This window comes from Engraulis encrasicolus, chromosome 16, assembly GCF_034702125.1.
Source record: "Engraulis encrasicolus isolate BLACKSEA-1 chromosome 16, IST_EnEncr_1.0, whole genome shotgun sequence".
Classification (NCBI taxonomy): domain Eukaryota; kingdom Metazoa; phylum Chordata; class Actinopteri; order Clupeiformes; family Engraulidae; genus Engraulis; species Engraulis encrasicolus.
This window is the reverse complement of record NC_085872.1, coordinates 15,064,206-15,087,415: the sequence shown is the minus strand read 5'-3', so window position 1 is coordinate 15,087,415 and position 23,210 is coordinate 15,064,206. Positions and strand designations below refer to the sequence as shown.

The 23,210-nt window shown below is 42.2% G+C and overlaps 2 protein-coding genes and 1 long non-coding RNA gene across 7 annotated transcripts in view; 2 read left to right on the top strand and 1 right to left on the bottom strand.

Annotated features, from left to right (window-relative positions):
* Nucleotides 1-3,590: 3,590 nt before the first annotated feature.
* LOC134465260 (uncharacterized) lies at nt 3,591-6,278 on the bottom strand. Its single transcript, XR_010038127.1, has 4 exons — nt 5,672-6,278; nt 5,357-5,449; nt 4,880-5,048; nt 3,591-4,634 (listed from the first exon to the last, which is right to left on the bottom strand). It is a non-coding gene; the product is annotated as an uncharacterized LOC134465260 (long non-coding RNA).
* A 4,790-nt stretch (nt 6,279-11,068) lies between these two features.
* Nucleotides 11,069-15,099, top strand: LOC134465255 (uncharacterized). The gene is made up of 6 exons (XM_063218811.1): nt 11,069-11,375; nt 11,477-11,680; nt 11,780-12,049; nt 12,463-12,546; nt 12,696-12,713; nt 13,645-15,099. Exons 1-6 carry the CDS (start codon nt 11,129-11,131, stop codon nt 13,752-13,754), a joined length of 933 nt encoding a protein of 310 aa, XP_063074881.1. The 5' UTR covers nt 11,069-11,128; the 3' UTR covers nt 13,755-15,099.
* A 744-nt stretch (nt 15,100-15,843) lies between these two features.
* xrn1 (5'-3' exoribonuclease 1) overlaps nt 15,844-23,210 on the top strand; it is a 31,864-nt gene continuing 24,497 nt past the window's right edge. For all 5 annotated transcript variants that reach the window (XM_063218804.1, XM_063218801.1, XM_063218800.1 and 2 more), the window contains exons 1-12: nt 15,844-16,065; nt 17,305-17,537; nt 17,978-18,075; nt 18,237-18,346; nt 18,679-18,789; nt 18,894-18,979; nt 19,612-19,699; nt 20,397-20,565; nt 21,213-21,280; nt 21,633-21,767; nt 22,383-22,452; nt 22,542-22,647. In XM_063218804.1, the coding sequence (XP_063074874.1) occupies nt 15,991-16,065; nt 17,305-17,537; nt 17,978-18,075; nt 18,237-18,346; nt 18,679-18,789; nt 18,894-18,979; nt 19,612-19,699; nt 20,397-20,565; nt 21,213-21,280; nt 21,633-21,767; nt 22,383-22,452; nt 22,542-22,647 (1,349 nt within the window). In that variant the 5' untranslated portion in view covers nt 15,844-15,990. The remainder of the gene's footprint in view (nt 16,066-17,304; nt 17,538-17,977; nt 18,076-18,236; nt 18,347-18,678; nt 18,790-18,893; nt 18,980-19,611; nt 19,700-20,396; nt 20,566-21,212; nt 21,281-21,632; nt 21,768-22,382; nt 22,453-22,541; nt 22,648-23,210) is intronic.

Here is a 23,210-nt window from a genome sequence, read left to right as displayed (position 1 = left end):
CTTAAAGCGATGGTTCGGAGTAGAATCGCCCTAATGCCATTTGAACCGTGACACCCATCCACCTTTACACCCGAAGTGTTTTCTGCCGCAGACTTACATCAACAGAGTTGCCGTGTTATTCGATGTTTATTCCGGTTAGCTTGACTCAAGCGCATATGGATACTGGGCACCGTCTCCAAACTTTCCCCACAAAAATAACATGTCATTACACCAAACTTCTGCAGTAGCACAAATATGGTCTGTACTCACGAAACGAAGCATTTGGAAGTTTGGAAATAGTTCAGGAGTTTAGTATCATCAACACAAGCTGAATAGCTTCTCTGCTGCTAAAGCTGTGCCAACGTTACTTCCGTCATATGAGACAAGCCCGTAAAAGTCTTCAACAAACTTCCAGACGAGAGTGTTAAAAAAGTTTTCATTGAATTGTGATTAAGGCTTATATTTTCAAGGCAATACTTAAAAGATATTTCAAATCGTACCTACTATCAATTAGACAAGGATTTTCGTTATCAATACTGATGCTGAATTCACTTTTCATTGTGCATATTATGAGCTTCGTTTAGGACTCTTACATGCTTGTCTTAGATGACGGAAGTAACGTTGGCGCAGCTTTAGCAGCAGAGAAGCTATTCGGCTTGTGTTGATAATAATAAACTCCTGGACTATTTCCAAACTTCCAAATGCTTCGTTTCGTGAGTACAGACCATATTTGTGCTACTGCAGAAGTTTGGTGTCATGACATGTTATTTTTGTGGGGAAAGTTTGGAGACGGTGCCCAGTATCCATATGCGCTTGAGTCAATTTAACCGGAATAAACATCGAATAACACGGCAACTCTGTTGATGTAAGCCTGCGGCAGAAAACACTTCGGGTGTAAAGGTGGATGGGTGTCACGGTTCAAATGGCATTAGGGTGATTCTACTCCGAACCATCGCTTTAAGGCAAGTTTTTTTTCCCTGTTTCATCGGGAGAACTGCTTTCAGAGTGACATTTATTTGGATTAACATTCATTTTCTCCTTTTTTTCTAGAAATGTTGTGTTTCAAAGTGGGATATGACTGCAATCCCTGGCGTAAAAGAAGCCAAAAATGTATAAAATGTGTGTGACCGTGAAGTGGTTAAACCAGTGGCTCTCAACCTTTTTAGAACAAACGACCCTTTGACTCCATCCTAAGCCTCCCCAACGCCTCCTTGACCTCTGTTACAAAGTGCAAACTAGAAGGGACGGAAAGCACAAGCCAAAGGCAAGGCAATAGGCAAAAATGTATAAAGGCCAGTCAGTGAGCTATGCAGCCAGCGGTCATCAAAAGGGAAGTGGCGAATCCGGATGTGCAGGAGGAGAGCGAGAAGTCTCCAGCTACCACTTAAATAGGCTCCACCCCCGGGCCACTTCAATAGGGCTCCACCCCCGGGCCGCAGGTGCCACCAATAACCACTGCTGCAGAGAGGAACAAATGAAAAAAAAATGAAGAGGCCAGCAAAATGAACTCCACCAGGTGGTAACAACCTTAAGCCTGCTATGCCCCCCTTACTATTAAAGAATCGAAATGAACTAATGCCCCCAATGACAACTAAGCACAGCCCTGTTTCAACTGGATCCTCCTCAACGCCCCCCTAGGGCTCCCCAACGCCCACCTGGGGGCTGTACCGCCCCGTTGAGAACCACTAGTTTAAAGCATCCAGGGACTGCATCCAAGGAGGCTAGCTATCATGCCAAACATGTTTTACTGTACACCAAGGCAAGGCAAGGAAAGTTTATTTGTATAGCGCATTTCATACACAGGTGCAACTCAATGTGCTTCACAAAATTTACAAATGCAAAAAGAAAGGAAACAGGGAAGAAAGAAGGAAATAAAGATAGAGATATTTTCCAAATGCAACGCGGAGCCGGCTCCCGTGCCGCTGACGCTCGACTACCGCCGGTTGGTGTGTAAGGACAGATATAAAGTTCGTGCTGGTAGCCTACAGGTTGTGATTAGGTTAATCGCATGATCCGCTGTTCCGAGGCTGTTTTATGGGTTGCATGAACTGGCGGTTGCTGAGGAAAAGAGTGGGCGCACAAGCGCTAGAAAACTACGGAGCTCGAGGGTGACAGGCAACTCGTATTTTCAAGGAACTTCAATTCTTGGTGGCATCTGGCATACAATCTTCTGACAGGTAGCTTGATAAGCAAGACCCTCTGTCTCTCTCTTCAAGAGGGGGTGTGGCTCGTCGGACAGGGCCGTGGGTAGGCTATACTGGACCGACGGTGTTTTTTGATAATGTGAAAAATCCGGGATATCCGGAAAATCCGGGATTTCCGGGAAAAATGTCAAATCGGGAAGTAATCGGGAAATGGGTCAAAATTAGAGAAGGGTCCAGCTGCAGTAAAACAGTTCCACCCTTAATGCAAGCACGCCCATGGGCGTTCCCGGCATTTGCCGTATTGGCCAATCGTGAAGGGATACGGCATGATGTCATTTTCAAGGCCATTTCCGGATGAAGGCTCCATGTTTGTTACAAAGATATCCCGTGCAAATTGTTATCTTCCAGAGAAACGTTTCACTGAACATTCCACTGACATAATATTCTCAACAATTTATGGAAGAAAGTGAGATAAATCACACGTTTTCTAATCCCAATATGTCTTTTGCTTTGTCTTCCCGTACCTCGGACATTGTAGCCTACTGTTTAGGAGTCGTGTCGCTATGCACAAATTTGTCATAGCAACGTATCAGGTCGCCAAAATGTCAACACGACGACGTTGACATTACCTTACCTAGCTGTGTGTATCGAGGTCACTGTTAACACTGTGTAGGCTATATGATTAAACATCCTTTCCAGGATATTAACACACCCGGAAAAATAATAATAATTTAAAAACCCCTTTTGTCGAGGTTGTTCACTTGGTAAGACATGATATAGGCTACTTAGAAAAGTTTGAAACGATGTAAAACATCAGCAACACATTCCCGACTTTTTAAAGTAATGAGTGTCACCTCACCACATTTATGTGGCAATGTGGTCAGCTTGGAAAGAGCAGATATTAATGAAAAAATATATGAAATAGTATTTGAAATAGCAATAGGCTATTTGTTTGTTTTATTGGAGAAAAACGATTTCTTCATTACCATAGGCCTACCATACTCCTAGCCTGGGAACTCCCACACTGCCTTTAGTTCTACACAATCGTTTCGATCTGAAAGACACTTCACTTGTGATTAGGTCTGGTGTTAACCAGGCAACCATACTCCATGTCTGTCTATGATTTAGGAGTGACCACACTATTGAAGCTTACCTCTTTATCCAGGAGAGGTTCCAGATTGGCCTGTCTTAATTCAAAGGCCATCAGAAAACAGAGAAAATGTTCCCTACCATTGTAACCAGTGTTTGTGCGTACATAATCAGGACCGCTGACAGCTTTGGCTGTGCCCAGGACAAAGTCATCTGAAAGGGCCCCCCACTCAATACATAGACTACATACAATGTAATGAGGACCCATTCCTGGACCCCTCGTCTCACTGGGCCCAGGTCAACGGACCCCTTTCCCCCCTGTCAGCTTCCCTGCATGTAGGCCACATACATTGCTGAAAGAAGTGAACGAGACAGGAATGAAATGTGAAAATTTATTTCTGTTTACTTTTACACTATGAAGTGTGAACGGTCACCTCCTTCTCCTCATATTCAGAGTGCATAAAACAGCACTCAACTGTGTGGTCTGTTGATAGCCTGAATAGTACAGTAGATTAGACTCCATTTTTTGACAAAAATCTATGGAGGGTTAACACAAAGTTTGAAATTGTGTTTGACCAGTCTCCAATGTGCAGTTTAACTAATAACTAAAAATAATGCATTGACATGAAATACAGACTGATACATTCAATAAATACAGTCACACAGAGACACAAACAGTGTGCAATAAGAAGAGTAACATACTGATGGACAATAAATACACAAACACAGTGGACACACACACACACACACACACACACATGGCAGGAGGAGATCATACAGGTGATGTGAAGATGCTGTATATAAGGTGCAATGAGTAAAGTGTAAGTGGCATGGTGAAAGAAGTGTTCATGGAATATTCTCCAGTGTCCTTGGAATATTCATGTGGTTTTCTTCAGAACGTTGAGGAGACTGATGGCTTGTGGAAAGAAGCCGTTTCCCAGTGTGCTTGTGCGGCACCGCATGCCGGGCTAGCGCTTCCCTGATGGTAGTAGGGAGAACAGTCTGTATGCTGGATGAGTTGTGTCTTTATGATGTTCATTGCCCTCTTGGAACAGTGTGAAGTGTACAGATCCTGAATGGCTGGTAGGGGTGATCTTATGAGCTTTTCTGCCGAGCTCACCACACTCTCTGTACTGCCTTCTAGTCTTCAGCTTGACGGCTGCAATGCCAGACAGAGAGGCTGCTGGTCAGGATGCTCTCAATGACACCCCTGTAGAAGGTGGTGAGTGCCGATGTGGGGCGGTCGGCTCTTCTTTCATCCTTCGCAGGAAGTGGAGTAGTGTCTGTGCCTTTTTGAGATGGTGGAGCCATGTGGTGCAGTTGGCAGAGGAGGAGCGGCACAGTGGTTGGTGCTGGGTTGATCAGGTTCAGAACCAAAGTTGCTGGTGTCATCAGCCCTCCCTCTGAAAACTGGCTCCGTGCCTGTCAAAAAAAAAGGCATGCTAATGTTATGAATGAAAATAAAGACAAAAACAAGCACCCGCTATCTACCTACAGAAAGACATGACCATGTGCATATGCTTGTGCACACGCCCCCCAACACTGCTACTGTTTTAAAGTGTGGCACGCAGGCACACACGCAGGCAGGCACGCACACAGGCACGCACGCAGGCCTATTCTCCCCCCTTTGCCTCAAGTCAAGTGTGCATTTTAGAGGTTGGCCTCACCTGCACATGTGTGAAGAGCAGGGAGATGGGAGGTTGAGGATGACGAGGCAGGGCAGGAGGTTCTCCTTGTGAGCTGCCCTGGTCCTGATGCTGATTGCCCATCACCATGCTGTGGCTCATCAAACCCATTACTGGCATATCGATGCTGAACAGGAACGACTGCTTCCATCTGCACACATGCATGCACACACACACACACACACACACACACACACACACACACACACACACACACACACACACACACACGAGAGGGTATACATAGAATACACTACATAAAAATCACACCCATCATTTTAATGCAGAACACCAGGCTGAAGAGATACAGAGCTTCTGGCCTGTACAGGGGTCACTACTACTGTGCCAGTGTTTTGTATTATCCTCTATACACAAGTTCTGCTATAAATAAACACAGCACATGAAGGAATTACTGTATTGGTCTAGTGCCGAACAAAACAGATTCAGTGATTTACTCACCACTGTGTGCAAGTTTCTGTGTTCAGCTCAGGTGGAAGCCTCCATCACAACATGTTGGTACTGACATCAACCATCTTTCAGAAAACTGGCTGCCTGTCAGAAATAGCAAAATTATGTTACCACAACAAGGTAGTATCTTAAAGATACCCTTAACCAAAGGCAGACGGACACACACTGCCACTGTCTTGGTTCTAGGACACACACACGCCCTTTAAGGGTCACATGTATAATGACCGGGTTCTCACTCACTCGCACACTTCTTTTCTCCTACTTTTGCCTCAGACAATGCAGTGAGTTTAAAAAAAATGGCCTTACCTGCACATGTGTGAAGGGCAGGAAGAGAGGTTGAGGATGGAGCTGCCAGTCAGGAGGTCCAGAGCTGTCCTGGTCCATCACCATCATGTGGATCATCAACCCCAACTTCTTATATCTGCGTGCACACATTCTCTCTCTCTCACACACACACACACACACACACACTTGGAGAGATACAGGTTATATGGCACATCAGGAGGCAGGGGTATTGTTGCGCTCTAGATGTTTAGAAATAAGTAGGTGCATGGACCCAAAAAGTAGACTTCAATGTGGGAGCACACTAAAGACACTAAGGTCAAGTCACTACTCTCTGATGGCAGCAACCTGAAACGTCTGCTCTAATCTGCTCTGAGAATTGTTTAAAAAAAAAAAAAAAATCTGCTTGTGCTTGACCTTAGTGTCTTATTTAGTGAGTGAACCTGCTCCCACATTGAACTATATGGCACATTTAAAATCAGACCCAATGACAAGTCAAGTCAAGTCGGTTTTATTTTCAATTTCTTTACATGCACTGGTCAAGAATTGAAATTACGTTTAACACCAGGTTGAACAAATATGACACCTCAGACTTTCAGTGCTATTCTATACATCTTTGCCTCAAAGAAACTGATAGCTCAGATGATGAAACAGACGTGCACAACACAGCACAGGAAGAAACTACTGTATAAACACCTTTTGGCACAGTGCTTACCGGTAATTTGTTTAAGGGTAAATACAGCATCATTTCCACGAAACTGTTATTAATACGGAGATCATTTCGTGATCACTTTGTGGCGAACTTTATGATATTTAAGCAAGCAAGCACACAATCCGATAACCACTCGAAAGACCGTCAAAACGTTTATGAATTAACTTTTCGTAGTAGGCCTAGTTAACTTTTATTCTAGTCTGGCTAGCCCTTATCCTTCATCTAACCCTTGTCATGTTAACGTCTTACCTTACACATAACAATGTAATCCATTTACATTTGCCTCGCTCGTATTGTCGTAACAAGATTCTGAGATGTGCTGCCTTTGTCCATTCTGGCCAGGCTGGCTAGCTAGCTAGCTACCAGGTTGGAAATACTGTAATAAACTAGCACAGATTTCCCAGGCAGTGAAGCCTGTAGTCGGGTATGAAGGGCAACAGATGTTCATATTTGGGAACCAAAGGCAGTTTCCTGCTTAACATATGCAGTGAAGTAGTCACAAGAATGGTAATTACACAGGAATAATAGTTGCTTTGTCTGCCCATAACTTAGTGCTGTACATTATGACCACTACACACACAACATCTGAAACAAACTTACGAAGGGCGGCCTGTTAGCTTGCCTTGAAGCTAAAAAACATTAGCCAAAACCGCTAGTTGGTGGGGGTCGTGGGCCGAGGTGGTTAAATGTTCGCCCTCCGACTGAAAGTCAACTAGTAAAGTAACCGTTATGTATATTCATGCATTTATACTGAAATCTTACCGACAGTTGAGTGATCGCTGCAGCGAAATCCATCCAGTGAGTCGTTTTAAAAAGTCCCGCGCGGAGCTTGTGTTGTCATTCGGTAGCATGTCACTGACTTCAGAAACTTGAACAGCCAAAGGGGCGTTACTGTGAGGGCGGTCTAGTAAGGGGGAATGGGCGTAGCGGTATTAGCTGGACAAGACGCAGCTGGACCATATTGCAAAATTAGGGAGTTTCCCGGGAAATTAGGGATGGTTGACAGGTATGCAAAAGTGCTGAGAACAGGGCGGTCGTTAGGCCTATTTTAGGGGGGCTTTAGCCCCCAATACATTTGTATTAGCCCCCCCTTTAACGATTTTGCACAATTTTTTTTTTTTTTTTTTTTTTTTTTACATTTTTCCAAAAACAAATGCAGTAAAGCACTGACTAGTTCCTGTTTGCTTATTTATTGTTTAATGCCACTTATAGGCTATCCTATTGCACAGCAATAAAAGCAGGGTGCACAGCAATAGGCCTATGTTATGCGGGGGGGGGAAACAGGTAGAGGATTGTGCTTTGTGACTAACACCTCGAGAAAAGTGTAATCACTTACACGGATGAAATCTTCCGACCCAAAGTACCATTTTTCACTCACAATACCCGTGTAATAAATCCATTTGACATTGTCTTGAAATTATAGTTGAGCTTTAATATTTGTCTTAACAGTTTGAAAACACACATGAACTAATTAAAATAGCTACTAATGGAGTAAAAATGACCTAATATCTGCCGGGGATGCATAGTTTTCCAAGTAAGGAATCTGTTTGAATGAATCGCTTCCTGACCACTGCTTCTCCTGGAGACGCACAGTTAGTAACTCCTTAAAGTTCCTAGTCCTTGTGTAAATTGTGCTCTCTGCATTTTCATCTAATAATTTTAACGTACATAATATTCATCAGTTGAAACATTTTGAAATGTTTTGTTTAGCTTACATATAAGGAATGTTCCTTAAAATGTGAATAAAAAAAAATTCACTGTAACTAGTGTTAAAATAATTGTTCAAGAAGACGCTTTTGCACACCTCTGTAGGTGGGCAGGTGCGTAGGATATTATCCCAGTGGGGTTGTCATTCAAGTGTAAAGAAATCCTGCACACCGTCCATTCCACTAACAAACTTTAATACAACATGAAGGTCGGATGACCGAAACAATGTATTAAAGTTTGTTGGTGGAATGGACAGTGTGCAGGATTTCTTTGCTCTTGAAATAATTAATTCTTAGACAAAACCTTAGCAGGTGAGCTGAAAAAAATTTGGTGCGCGCTGTGCGTGCAGATTTTCTTCCTCTGGGGCTAAGCCCCCCCTGTCTCTTAAACCTAGTGACGGGCCTGGCTGAGAAACTATTTCCAGCATCATTTTATCTTCCTCTGGTTATTCCTCCTGCGACTACAGGTTCCGGTTTCAGGAGCCTGAAAACCGCTTCGTCAGTGCTCCCTCCGTGTATGTGTGTGCGTTAGTGCGTGCATGTGTGTGCATCAACGCATGTATCTCTGTGCATAAAAACAAATAAAACTAGAACGGGCACTCGGTAGAGCGCAAACCTTCGCCTACGCCACTTATTTTTTTCTGGCCATCTTCAGAGTGTGGGGCATAACATTCTCCAAATTTTGGTGTTAGTTTCATTGAAATCGGACCGGAATATCGTAATATTACATTTTTGGCCCATTCTTGACCTCTTATTCAATTCAGCATGCACACGTTGTTCTGGCATATAGTGCTTGGCAAAGAAAAACGTTTTTGACCTTTTCATGACCTTGACCTTGACCTGTGACCCAATCACTCCCAAAAAGTAATCGATTGTTCCTTGGGTCATGACCAATCATCCCACTAAATTTCATAAAAATCGGCTCAATTTACGTGTTTGACCTTTTCGTGACCTTGACCTTGACCTTTGACCCAATCACTCCCAAAAAGTAATCGATTGTTCCTTGGGTCATGACCAATCATCCCACCAAATTTCATAAAAATCGGCTCAGTTATGTCTGAGTTATACGAAGTACAAACAAACAAACAAACATATTCACAAATAAAAAATAAATAAATACACAGCGGTCAAAACATAACCTTCGCGACAAAGTCGGCGAAGGTAACAACAGGCGCTACACCTGGTCACATAAACATAAAAAAAAGCTATCAATAGTGGGTGCATTTTTTACGTCATCTGGAAGCTGGTTCCAAAGCTTTGAAGCATAAAGGCTGCCTCTCCACACTTTGTTTTGACTTTTCAGGAATCACCAGCAAATTCTTCTCCGTTGACCTCCTTTGACCAAGCACTCAAAGGGTGAACTAGTGAAAACAGGTTAATCAAGAAACTTGATGGGTAATCTAGTTTCCAGGTTTAAGGTTTGAGCAGGTTTCAGGTAGAGCAGGTAGAGCAGGATGTGGAACGTGAATGTTGAGCCTGAAACGTCTGCTCTACCCTGCTCTAATAAAAAAACCTCCTTGAGCTTGACCTTTGTGTCTTGTTTAGTGTGCGAACCTGCTCCAACCTTATACCTTACTTCTTTTAGGTCCACGCACCTAGTTATTTTTCGGAACATCTATAGCGCAACAATACCCTTACCTCCTAACCTAGTTTCCAGCCTTAACCCTACTTGACTTTTGCACACCAGAAAACAGCTTCAAATTTTTGAGATTACTCATACCAAAGATCAATTCTTTTAAAAAAATCCTCAGGCATAACGGCAGCCAGGTATCAGAGTGCTGGCTTTTCTAATGACAGGAATATGGCCAGTCAAAACATGTAAGTGACTTGGGGGAAACAACTTATCTCCCCTGCACCATGCCTCACGCCATTCCACAGTCTGCTATCAGTGCAGTCTCAGAGCGTATGGTGCTAGTACCAACTCTTGATAACCGTTTCCGCTAAATCATATGGTGTATTATAGTGCGCAGCAGTGATGGCCCAAAGGAAAATCACACCAAGAATAAATTTAGGCCTACACATTCATACATAAAGCTCATTGCAGTGTAGCCCTCTTACTGCAGCTGGGGTCGCCGGTGACCCTATTCACTTGCTGAAAATGCCTAACTACATCATAACAACATTGCTATGACATTACAGAGAGCCATAGTGCTGCACTAAGGGGGTTTATAATGGTCAATTTCAGCAAGCTCTAATTGCTGATATCATAGCCTTCAAACCTTTATGTGAATGCTTAATTGTCATGTTGCACCCCATCGCTTTGTTATTGTATTGTGTGGTGTGTGTTGTGCTTTGTTTGTGCACACACTTTCTCAGTGGAAAGCAAAACCTCTTAACATTTTAGATTAGGCCTATCACTAATGTTTTAATGAATGCTTAGCGTAGTGCAATGAGTTGTTGTAGGTTGTTGTCAGGTCTTGAAAGGCTACATTATTAGGGTATTCTACGTTGAAGTCAATGTAGGCACAGTTGCGTGTAGCCTGATCTTTTGACAGTCTTGTCTTGGGGGACAGCACCGAACGCATTGTTCTGCACAATGACACATCCCACAAGCTGATACCGGGACATGTATCTAATAACATTTGAGCGAAACCTCTATTACGCACTGGAGAGGCGCGCGTTTTTACAGCTGCGTGTCCAACTCGGGAGTCGATTAGTGTTGAGCATGCAAAACTGCAATAGGCTACATGAAATAACTGAAAAAAACTTGGCCTACTTTTAAACAGAATCCATGAAACAACATTATTCCACACAGATGCCAAGCCTACCTTCTCTAAGACCATGACGTTACTTGCCCAACATAAAAATAAAAGTTGCCTATCCACAATCACATTTTACAAATACACCGCAAGGTAGTTACCAGCGACGTTTGAAATTAACCATGTTCATGGCTCGTGGCCACCGCCCCGAGGCAGCATTCTGTACTTAGGACCTCCCCTACAGTATTCGCATGTAAACCTGCTCGAAGAGCCAATCAGATCGACCCTGCCATTCAGCTGCTTGAGCATTTAAACGACAACAAAACAAATCATTATTGACACGAAGAAGAAGTATGCCTCGCATATGAGGACACTTAACAAAATAAGCTCTTCAAAACTAGTGGGTAACATCCTTCCATTGTCAGGGAACCCACGGAAAGATAGCCTATCGAAAGTAGGACTTATTCGAAAAGGACCTGTTACCTCTGACTTTTGCGAACAGATACGCACATCTCAAATGGTCAAAAAGGTTTGCAACAGCCTGAAGATGATGCACGTAGTTCTGTTTTACTTAATGTTCGGAGTGACACTTTGCGCCGAATTGCCCACAGGTAAGTCAATAGCCTACACATTTAACTGCTTAGAGATTGCTTAAAGTGAAAGGAGTCGCAGTGCTCAGATCCACATCCGCATCTTTTGTGTTTGTTTGCAGCAACAGTCATTAGATATGAGTACAAAAGTGTATTGGGCCCTGAGGAGACAACTGAGGAGAGAATTTTCGTAAACGGAGATCTTTTCACACCCGAGGGCAGCGAGAATGGTCTTGGAGTAGGGGGATTCATTCCCTCCAGTAATTTCAGTCCATCTCTTCAGGATGCGCTCAAGATGTTTGCAAAAACTTCAAACAGTACACAAGGTAATTACGCATAATGAGACAGTGCACTAGGCTATGTTGACATGTAGGCTGTTGTATATGCATGTTCATCCACTTAAATTGGCATGTTTGTTTACACAGAAGACAACACTTTCCAGCGTTTTCGCGAATGCAACTTGAAGGGATTCCAAGTGATGCGGGTAAACGAATGGATCGAGCACAACGGGGAAGATGTTTTGTTTCTAGATCAGTCGACAGACGCATGGGCGACCTTACATCCGCAAGCAATGCCACTGAAACAAGAATTGGATCGAGAAAGACAACGCACAGTGCGCGATAGGATGCGCTTTCAGCAGGCCTGTGCGGAGTTGGCAAAGATATTGAGGCGCACTGAAGCTACGTCTGGAGGGGGTAAGGGTGGTTCTTCTTATGTTGCTGGCGCATGCCCAAATCATGTGTTGTTTTTATCAAGTCTTTTATTGTCACTTTCTTCATATACACAAGTCATACAAGGAAAATTACGTTTGCTTATTATACCATACCAAGACATAGACATACACAGACTGACATTTCACAGACTGACATAAAGTGCAAGACAGGACAGGTAACAATAAGTGATACTAAGTACAGTTCAAATGAACATTTAACATTGAACATTTACCATGTAACATGTATTTATTCAACTTCATCATCACACGTGGAGTGTGTTAAGGTGCTCAGTGCAATATTCTTTGGACTCATGGGCCACAATGTCACGTAGGCACTAAGATAGACACTTAAGTGAACATGCCTGCTATAAAAGATGTTTATGCGTTTCGTTCCAGGTATGGCTGGGGTTTTGGCCCCACTCCTGGCGGTGGTCATATTCTTAGGGCTGATTCTGGTCAGTTTTATCATATCAAAACAAAGTAAGTAGGCCCCTACAATGACTCTACAATTGGTTTGATATATTTTCCTTCCAAATGTCTTGCAAATGCTAATTGTTAATTGTTGCCATTATGTTAATCCCCCCCCCTCTCTCTCTCTCTCTCTCTGCTTACCTGATGTGGTGTCAAAGGTTCTGCTCCTCCAGGTGGTAAGATATGTTTCACTTTAACCAGAATGATTAAATATTTACAGAAAATTATAAACATCTCTACTTTAGCGCAATTGAAAGTGAAATCATGTTTTCCATGGCCACTTTGAGTTGAATTAACTTGACTATTAGGTATATGTAAAACATAGGCCTATTTTTGTTTTTATGCATTTATTTCTAAGTCTATGTATGTTGTCTGCAGATCTATAACACACGCACGCGTGCACGCACACGCACACACACACACACACACACACCAGGGGTGGAACTTAAAAAAATTCCCCACTAGTCACTGTGGCAGGTAGATTCTAAAAATCTACCAGTCACTCACAATTTTTACCAGTCACCATTTTTACCAGTTCATAATCTCATATTCAACCGTTTCAAACATTGTAATGCTAGGTAAGATCATTTTCTGATCAATACTTTAGTGTCAGAGGTCATAAATTCAGTTATTGTGATGCCAATAACTCTTTTCATTACCAATTTGCTTAAACCGTTGATGTTGGATGCTGCGTATAAGTCAGCATTAATCCGGGCACCTGTAGAAAAATTGCACCCGTCAAGATGACAGGTGGGTTGACATATTTCACCCGCCAAAGGCCAAATTCACTCGTCATTGGCAGATGGACGGGTGCTTATTTCCTTTCCTGACACACACACACACACACACACACACACACACACACACACACACACACACACACACACACACACAGGCATGAAGGGCAAGGGTGCTGAAAGCAGCATAGATATCAGTTTTGGCTGTTAAGTTGTTTGAGATGCCACTTGAATCACAGTCTTGCCAACATAAAAAATACTCTCACTCAATTTTGGACACAAGGCGGAATATGTTTTCTGTGTATTTTTATGGTTACTATTTTGGTTATATTTTATTTCCTGTCTTGCTGATTGTCTGTCTCTCTTGCAGCTGTTTTGGGTTCCATAATCCATTATCCACCTCCGAACTCAGATGGAGAACAAGCCGTCCGTCAGCCGTCCGTCTCCATCAAAGCGCCATTACTTGACAATATGCCTTAATTAGTTACACTTTTGGCAGAATTTGTGGCAGAATGTTTTCCAGTCATTCAGAGGCTCTGCTGATCTATGATTCTTTACCTCTAAAAAAAGCAAAACATTATTTGTACTTCTTACTGCACTGAGGAGCTATAGACAATACACATACTATTATTCTGATATGATCCTATCTATCATAGTATTCTGTATGTACTTTGTTTTGTCCACTAGGTGCTGCAAGCAACATAGCCTAGGGCAGGGCTATTCAATTCAATTTGAATTTCATCAGGGCCACATTTTCAAACCAAGAGCTCATGTCGGGCTGCACATTTTCAGGCATCACTAACACGGAAATGACACCTCAAATCAGTAGTCTACAAACAATTTTTAAATATGTTCCTCAAACCTAAAACCTAACCACATTTAATGTAAATGTACAAAACAAGCTGGATATTCAGAAAAAAATCACGTGTTGTACTGCAGTATCAAAACCGAAATGTATACTGCTACAGTTGGGTGCCATGCCTGGGCCACATGTGGACTGTATCTGTGGCCCTCGGGCCGCCAATTGAATAGCCCTAGCCTAGAGTTTCACTGATGCCAGAACTACTTGACTTTGCTCGAAGGTTCGTAACATTGTGTTATTACATTATCATTATACACAGCAGACGTTGGCGTTCTGCCGGTCAGTTATCAGGACTTGCATAAGGACCACTAGTTGGCTTCAAGGACCACTAGTTGGCTTCAAGGACCACTAGTTGGCTTCAAGTTCACTCTCAGGGTCTGCCATCACTGTGTCCTATGAGCAAAGCTCAGAATATCAAGGTGCTTTGGAGGAGTATTGTTTGTTTCTGTTCTCTCATAAGTCACTCTGAATAAGACTATTATGGCTTGGTTTGAATGTAAAATATTGTAAACCGTGTGTAATGGCTTTCCTGCTGTATAATGTAATTCTGTTGGAGTGCACCTTTCGGAGCAAAGGGAAAAGATTTTTTAAATGTTTTTATACCTGCCTCTGACAAGGATCCTTTTATTTTTTGATAGGGTAATATATTTCAAAGATTTAGTTCAAATGTGTATGTTACATTTGTAAGATATGCCATATTTTAAATACATTTTGAAGTTTGATTTATAGACAATTAAATGTGGATTCTCTCTCTCTCTCTCTCTCTCTCTCTCTCTCTCTCTCTCTCTCTCTCTCTCTCTCTCTGTATTTGATAGCACTTTGAGTCAACTAAAAGTTGTGATATTGTGCTATATAAATAGGCCTACATATTGTATTGTATAATTGCATTGTATTCATTTGTTTTATATTTTTTTATTTTGAAATAAACATGCCGAATGGTCAACATCAGTGAAAGTGACTTAGTAGTATGGCCTAGTGTTGTTATAGCCTAGTGATATGGCCTATTGGTTTTCTTTATGTCAGATACATTTTAGCTCATACCTATATGTCTCATGGAACGGATGCCAATTAGAATGTTACACACACACACATACACACACACACACACACACACACACACACCATAGGCACCTGACAACTGACCCCCTCAGCTTACCTGCACCTGCCGATAAGAGAGGTTCCCCGGAGAGGGGTGCCCCCCCTTACAAGACAACACACAATTTAAAGCATTTAAACCATTGACTCTTCTGGGGATTATCTTAATGACTTCAATTATTAAACTTTGAAAGAGTAATGTCATTCACATTCACATTCTATTGACCACCTGTGTTCACCGATTCTGGTGCACGTAGGGCATAGGTTACTGCGGACAACTCAAATATTCCTGCATAGGCCCACCCCACTAAATGCCTGTTTTGAGAGTAGGCCAAAAAGTTTCCTTTGTCCGGTCGGACAATATTGTTGGTAGCACCACTAGTTTTGTAGTTCTGTATTTTGGTGAACAAATATTGTGGGCGTGTTGCTTCATGTGTGTCAAATGTGTGATCATATAAAACTTAGTTACAGTGTGTTGCAGTATGATTGTCTCAAATGTTGAGATAAAATGAATAGTTTCCCTTTCTTTTTCCCCTTTCAATTTCGTACCTATTCGTTATTGTTACGTCATCTTGTCCACCCGGACATAATATCATCCCGTACAGTCTTTAGCTCTTGTTAGCTTCATCAGACTGTGAGACGGTCCCTAGCTCTCACATGCAATATTCCCCTTCTTCTTCGCCTTCTCATTTTTTTTAATGAAGCGGAGTAGCTTCTTTATTTTTATCCTTGTATAAGTAAATATTTTTGGAAGTCAGGATGGGGGTACCGAAATTTTACCGGTGGATTTCGGAGCGGTATCCTTGCCTGAGTCAAGCTGTAAAGGAACATCAGGTACAAATGCCCAGCTAGTTTGCTAGCAAGACAGCTAGCTAGTCAAATTGAAGCAAAGCAGCAGTATTTTTAGTAACCAACCTTTTGTCTAAAATTACACCTTGTTTAGGGTTTCTAATTAATGCGCATACTCACAGGGCGACTCGGGTGTCGTGAATATGTTTTGATTTGGACCGTCTTGTGTGCGTGTCGGAGCCCACCAGCTAATGTTGACACAGTGTACACAACATTTAATGTCAATCTTAAACAGTTGCAGATTATAGTTGAATCGTGATTAATCTGACTATTTATTGTATATTGATTTGCCTATCATTTTATGCTATCTATAAACATGGTATTGTTTGAAGACGGTTGTAAGGCAAGACGGTGACAGACGATTCTGAAATGTCCAGAAATGTCCAGTTTGGATCATATGAAGTGTTTGGGGTCCTGAAGGAGCTGCAACCTTGGCATTAGTAAATCAACTGCTTTATTACGTGCACTGCCAAGTATGCATTGTCTTCTTCTTCTTCTTTTTCTTCTTCTTCCTCTTCCTCTTCTTCTTCTGTCCCACCTTGTGCTTTCTAATTACGATCAAGCATAAGTTATGCCTGGTTGTGAAGGATTTGCATTTTCTTTTTAAATCAGAAATGAATGGCTTCAGTATTCAAACAAAACGGCTCCTAATTCTTTATCAATATTGTAAAACAAGCGATGTCATTTTTGGCAAGGCTCCACTTTCTGTTCTCTGTAAGGAGGGGTTTCCAACTGGTTCTCCTTTACAAATGCACTCAAAACAGTTGATTTCTTTTCTTGAATATGAAATGCACTGTATGCTGTTATGGTGTTTTGAAGGGCTTGTTTTTTCACTGCTAAATGGAATAACATATCTTTCAACATCTTTCAACAACGTCAGTTGTAAACTCATAGTCCCATGACCCCAAAGTTAGGAGCGTGCAACACACAGAGTTGGAAAACTGAGCGCTATACTGTGTGGACCTGTGTAACAGTCTTGAATAAACTGACATTTTTCTTATAACTAACTAAAAGTTCGTAAGTGTCTTTCTGCTATGCACATTTATGTCTACTGTATGTAGACAACAGTATTGTCATCAGTGAAGTTTTCTGTCAAGAAAAGTCAAATGAAGAACTTATCTTCATGGTTTTGGTGTGTGTGTGTGTGTGTGTGTGTGTGTGTGTGTGTGTGTGTGTGTGTGTGTGTGTGTGTGTGTGTGTGTGTGTGTGTGTGTGTGTTGGCAGATTCCGGAATTTGACAACCTGTACCTGGACATGAATGGGATCATCCATCAATGTTCACACCCCAATGATGAAGATGTACATTTCCGTATCACGGAGGAGAAAATCTTTGCAGATATCTTCCACTACATCGAGGTTTTGTTCCGCATCATCAAGCCCAGGAAGGTGTTCTTCATGGCAGTGGATGGGGTGGCTCCAAGGGCTAAAATGAACCAGCAGCGTGGCAGGAGATTCAGGTATTGAGCATTACATTGCATTATAACAAAAGTGACTATCAAACGAGGACATAATCATAGCCAGTATCACTAGCAGATACAAAGTGCACAGGAAATATACAGGACAACAAGCAGCGTGGCAGGAGATTCAGGGTTTGAACAATACATTACATTTACATTACATTGCATTCGGCAGAGGCTTTATGACCAAATCGACTAACAAACAAGGACATAATCATAGCCAGCATCACGACTACACGTATTTATGCACAGGAAATATACAGGACAACAAGTGCAGATGCAAAGAAGGATTAGTTGGGTTTTTTTTGTAAAGTAGAGTACACAACATATACCTGTCCTTATACAGCACACAATGGCATATTATCCTTTCACTGAAATGATGACCTTGACACAGGATTCCTAATTAACTTTCTCCTATATGAACTTTTGATGGTTTATAGGTCAGCCAAAGAGGCAGAGGATAAGATCAAAAAAGCTCTCGAAAAAGGGGAGGTCTTGCCCACGGAAGCCAGGTTTGACTCAAACTGCATTACCCCAGGTAAGGCAACACTGAGCCACTGCTTTATTTATATTTTTGACTATAAATGGTCATGTTCAGTTTTAGGTGTGACAATTAGATGATATTGGAAAGGGGGCATTTGTTCATCCTCACATTTTTATTCTTCATGCAGCTGATAATCCCTTTTTCATTATCAACAGGGACTGACTTTATGGCCAGACTACAGGAGCAGCTCAAGTACTTTGTGAATAACAAGCTCTCCACCGACCCGCTGTGGCAGGGTGTGAATGTCTTCCTGTCTGGCCACGAGGTATGGCTTGCACCTTGTTATTATGCATATGTTTTACACTCCTGTGTTTCAATTGAAGAGTATATTTGCAAAATGGTGTACACCATTTTTGACTTTCATTTCATTATTGAAAATGACTGTTCAGAGGTCTTATCACATATGTGTGAATTCTTACCATTGAAATGTTTTGAGAACATACATTTCCAACCTATATAAAATGCATTTTGCAATGCAATGCAATGGAATGGAATGCCCTATACAAAAATGTCAATTTCTCCAATGTTCTACAAAATGGAGATACTCCATTTGCAAATAAACTCTACAATTCCTAATGTTTGTGTACCACTTCACAGACACCTGGGGAAGGAGAGCACAAAATTATGGAATTCATCCGTTCAGAGAATGCCAAGCCAGGACACAACCCCAACACGAGACACTGCCTGTATGGTTTAGACGCTGACTTGGTAGGTCTAGTACTTATGATGCGTGCGTGTCTGTCACGGCATGATACTTGTGACCTGGTGCGTTGAGTTTGATTTTAACTAAGCCATGTTTGTTGTGATGGCAGATCATGCTCGGCCTCACCAGCCATGAACCAAACTTCTCGCTGCTGAGAGAGGAGGTACGCTTTGGAGGGAAAAAGAACCAGAAGAGGTATGTGGTGACAAATCTCTGTACAGGTGTCCAACCATGCATTGTATAAGTGAAGAATAATCAGAGCTCGAGATATGGGGCCTGTACTACAAAGCTGGTTCAGGATAAGCCAAGGGTAAGTTAAGAGTAAATCATCTAATAAAAGAGCCTGGAATCCTCATTTTCTTAAGAAAAGCTTTTGTATTAGATGATCTACCTCTTAACTTAACCTTAACTTATCCTGAACCAGCTTTGTAGTATAGGCCCATGGTGTCTATTTTTTTTCAAAACAGAAAACCCTCAGCAGGTCTCTGCTGTTCAAAACCAACTTGTCTTCCCATAAAACAATGGCCGTATATTTACAGCTTATATTTATAGCTTTGTGAATCGTAGTTAAGATTTTTAAAAAGTGAGGAAGATGTGCTAGTGCTTCTGTATATCCAACTTGCAACCGCTTCATCCTCTTGTTGTGACAGTAGATATGCACCTTCAGTGATTAGATTTGAAAAGCTATTGGCTGGACTCTGTAGAAATCAGGACAGTATTGTTTTTTTTTCAGCTTGTGACCATAACATCTCCCATACATTAAAAACCTGACATTGACACAGTTGCTGTAATTAACGTTGGATTTTTTTCTCCCGGATTTTCCACAGGATCGCCACCCCAGAGGAGACTACCTTTTTTCTGCTGCACCTGTCTCTAATGCGAGAGTACATAGATTATGAGTTTTCAGAACTTAAGGTACTCCCACATCCACAAACTTTTCTGTATTTGCACATGAACTCGCACACATATGTTTCACACTGACTTCTGTTTCAAATGTGCTGTGCAGGGTTGTCATGCCCTTTCATGTTCTGTCAGGGACTACAGACAGAGAATAGTATATGAGAGAGAGATAAATCAGGCAGGTTCTTTTCCAGTATCCACTTTACGTCGGGTGAACGCCCCTTTAGGAGACCATCGATTAGGAGACCTTCGGAGTCTTGAGGTTTAGAATAAATGGAGTCCCCTTAGCGCTGTAGATGGCTGGCGGTAGCGCACGTTGTGCAAACACCACGGAAAGAGAAGAAGAAGGAGGGACAACGCCCCGTTAGGAGAACGAATTTTGAGCACTCTCCTTTGCATTGGATGGGCGGGTTTTAACATATCTTACTCTACTAGACGATTCTTTGCTACAGATGTAAATTGGCCTAAGGCTAACCCTGGTACAATGCATGGAACTGCAACATTTATGTTTTAATTGTTCATGGTCCCTGTAATAAACTGAATTGAAATGTCTGTAGACTGGCTGAAGCCAGTTTTACCAACAGCTTAAAAAAAATTATGCAATTTGTAGAAATATTTCACACACATTTAAAAACATTCATATTTATCTTTGTCACATTGTGTCTTATTTCATTATTTAATTGCAAACATTCATCATTGTGCTCCCCATCAGCATAAGATCCCTTTTGAGTATGACCTGGAGCGTATTATTGATGACTGGATTCTGATGGGCTTCCTGGTGGGCAATGACTTCATCCCTCACCTGCCTCACCTGCACATCAACCACGACGCCCTGCCACTGCTCTACCGCACCTACATCAGTGTGCTGCCCACTCTCCAGGGTAAGCAGAGCGCTTCTCAGGGGCCTGTTACTACAAAGCTGGTTCAGGAGTAAACCAGGTGAAGTAGAGGTAAATCATCTAAATGATGACTACAGGCTCTTCTTTTACATGATTTACCTCTTATCCTGGAGTAGTTTAGGCCCCAGCACTCATTCCTCACATATCCACTCACGCGCACACACACACAGACAGACAGATCTGACTGGCTTACACTGTGCCGTACACTATGCGTTGTTACCCAAACTTTCACACTCGACACTCCAGAGTTCCTCATCTCCATTATTTCACGTTCACCGTCATTCTCTTTCTCACACACACACGCGCACGCACGCACGCACGCACGCACGCACGCACGCACGCACGCACGCACACACACACACACACACACACACACACACACACACACACACACACACACACACACACACACACACGGGCGTGCGCGTGCACATTCACACACCTTTCTTACTACTGCAATTGTGTTGTTACGGAAACTATTCCACTCCACACACATTTTCCGTATACCCATCACACTGTGCTGAACGGCGAAGCTCAGGGGAGAGCTGAATCATCTGCACTTCTTTGATGAATTGGTTTGTGATTCCGCTGATTTTTTTACAAAATATTATTATTGTGGCATTTATTAGGTTACCTCAATGAGAATGGACATCTGAATCTCGGCAACTTTGAGAAGTACTTGGCGAAGCTAGCGGAGGTAAGCTGGAGAAGAGTTTTTCAGACTAGCTACTACTGTAGTTTGTAACTTGTTGTGAAACAAACAAGAAACACCTGTGCTGATGTTATCCATATGCTTTTATCCTACCTTTTTATTATACTGTGGAATGCCTTCTGTCTGTATCTCTTATGTGTTTTATTCTTGCTGTTTGAGCTTGTCTTGCTTTTAATCTCATTTTTATTATTGTTTAATTTTAGTCTTTTAGTTTGACACTGTGCAGCGCTTTGGACAGTTCTTACTGTTTAAATGTGATGTATAAATGTTACTTACTAACTCACTTACTTACTTACCGTACTTACTTACTTACTTGCTTACTTATGTTTCCCTCTAGTTTGATCGGGAGCACTTCAGCGAGGCATTTGTGGACCTGAAGTGGTTCGAGAGCAAAGTGGGGAACAAGTACCTGAATGAAGCTGCTGGTCTGGCTGCAGAGGAAGAAAACAGCAAGAAGGTCAAGAAAAGCAAGGTCAGCACTACACGTTCTGAAGCCCAGCACTAGACTAGGCCAAACTGTAATATTAAACAGGTCACCTATCTGTTTGGCTTAGAGTTTGATCAGTGGTCTTTATCTGTGTTTGTGTACTGTGTGTAGTAGAAACCAATACCACTAGTCATGGGTGATACACAAAACCTGATAGTCATTGATGCCAGATTGATTGATTGATTGATCAGATTTTGTGGTAAGCTTTCTCCTGTCTGTGACTTGGGAGATAAGGGTATTGTTGCGCTCTAGATGTTGCAAAAATTAATAGTCCCTTGTGGGGGACTATTCAATTGTTGCACAGTAGTTGGGCTCATTGCGAGCACAGAGAGCACTGATGATGGCAACAGCCTGAAACGTCTGCTCTACCCTGCTCTAATAAAAAAAACTCCTTGTGCTTGACCTTTGTGTCTTGTTTAGTGTGCGAACCTGCTCCTACCTTATATCTTCCTGTCTGTGACTTGAAAATACCACACATTCAGTCTCTTATTTTGGTTGTAAAACCATGTTCCTGTAGTATACCGACAAACCCACCACAGTGAAATTATTTTTGTCCTATTTATATGTTGTAATCTCTGCTTTGACTTTTCCCCCTGTTAGTCCCCGGAGGATTCGCTGTGTTTAGCTGCGCTTGACAGTGGAAAGGATGGCGGCGGTGGCCAGAGCAAAGGTACCTCTGTTTAACCCAGTGCACTTGGAATCTTCAGTTTACTGTAAGTGACCATGGTTACCTTACCAGTGTCTTTTGTTGTTCCATAGAAGGCGGGGAGGAGGATGGAGAGGAAGAAGAGATATTTGAGGTCGAGTTCCGTCAGTACAAGCGTGTTTACTACATGTCCAAGATGGGTGTGGAAGTTGTTTCCGAGTAAGTCAGATTCATTCTCACCAGATGGGTATACTAAGCAGCTGGTTCAGGAGTAATCCAGGTTATATCACGAGGTAGATCATCTAAATCTCTTCTTCTTAAAGATGGCCTCTCAACGTCATTTCATTAATATTGCTGTGTTCCCCATTGTTATTGAATGTGTTGCGCGTTGGTCCCGTTTTAAAAAACGTTCTGGTTGCTTTGCTTCAAACCGTTTTTGCAAGCTAGCAAGGTGGCTTGTGGAGAAACGAGAGGGTGTTCCGGTGTCCTGTCTATATGAGCGACCCGTCGAGATGTGATCCTTTTCGCTACTGAGCATGCGCACAAAACTGTTAATTGTGATATTAATTTGATGGTGGTGATGCTGATTCCTTGTGTAGTCACCACCGACTGTCATCGACTGAAACTTACGATAGGATCCCCTGAGACTGTCAACTTTATTGACTCAAACTGTATCTCCTGAGGTTACCACCAGTCATCCATAGTCTAGTTAGCCTATAGCGTATCCACCGACTGTCATCGACTGAAAGTTACGATCCCCTGGAGAAAAAACGGGAAATAGC

Excerpts from the sequence above, each read along its gene's own strand:
- LOC134465255 (XM_063218811.1), top strand. The coding sequence starts at position 11,129 with ATGAGGACACTTAACAAAATAAGCTCTTCAAAACTAGTGGGTAACATC. Across the intron at positions 11,376-11,476 it reads TTGCGCCGAATTGCCCACAG|CAACAGTCATTAGATATGAG; the intron begins GTAAGTCAATAG and ends GTTTGTTTGCAG. Across the intron at positions 11,681-11,779 it reads AACTTCAAACAGTACACAAG|AAGACAACACTTTCCAGCGT; the intron begins GTAATTACGCAT and ends TTGTTTACACAG.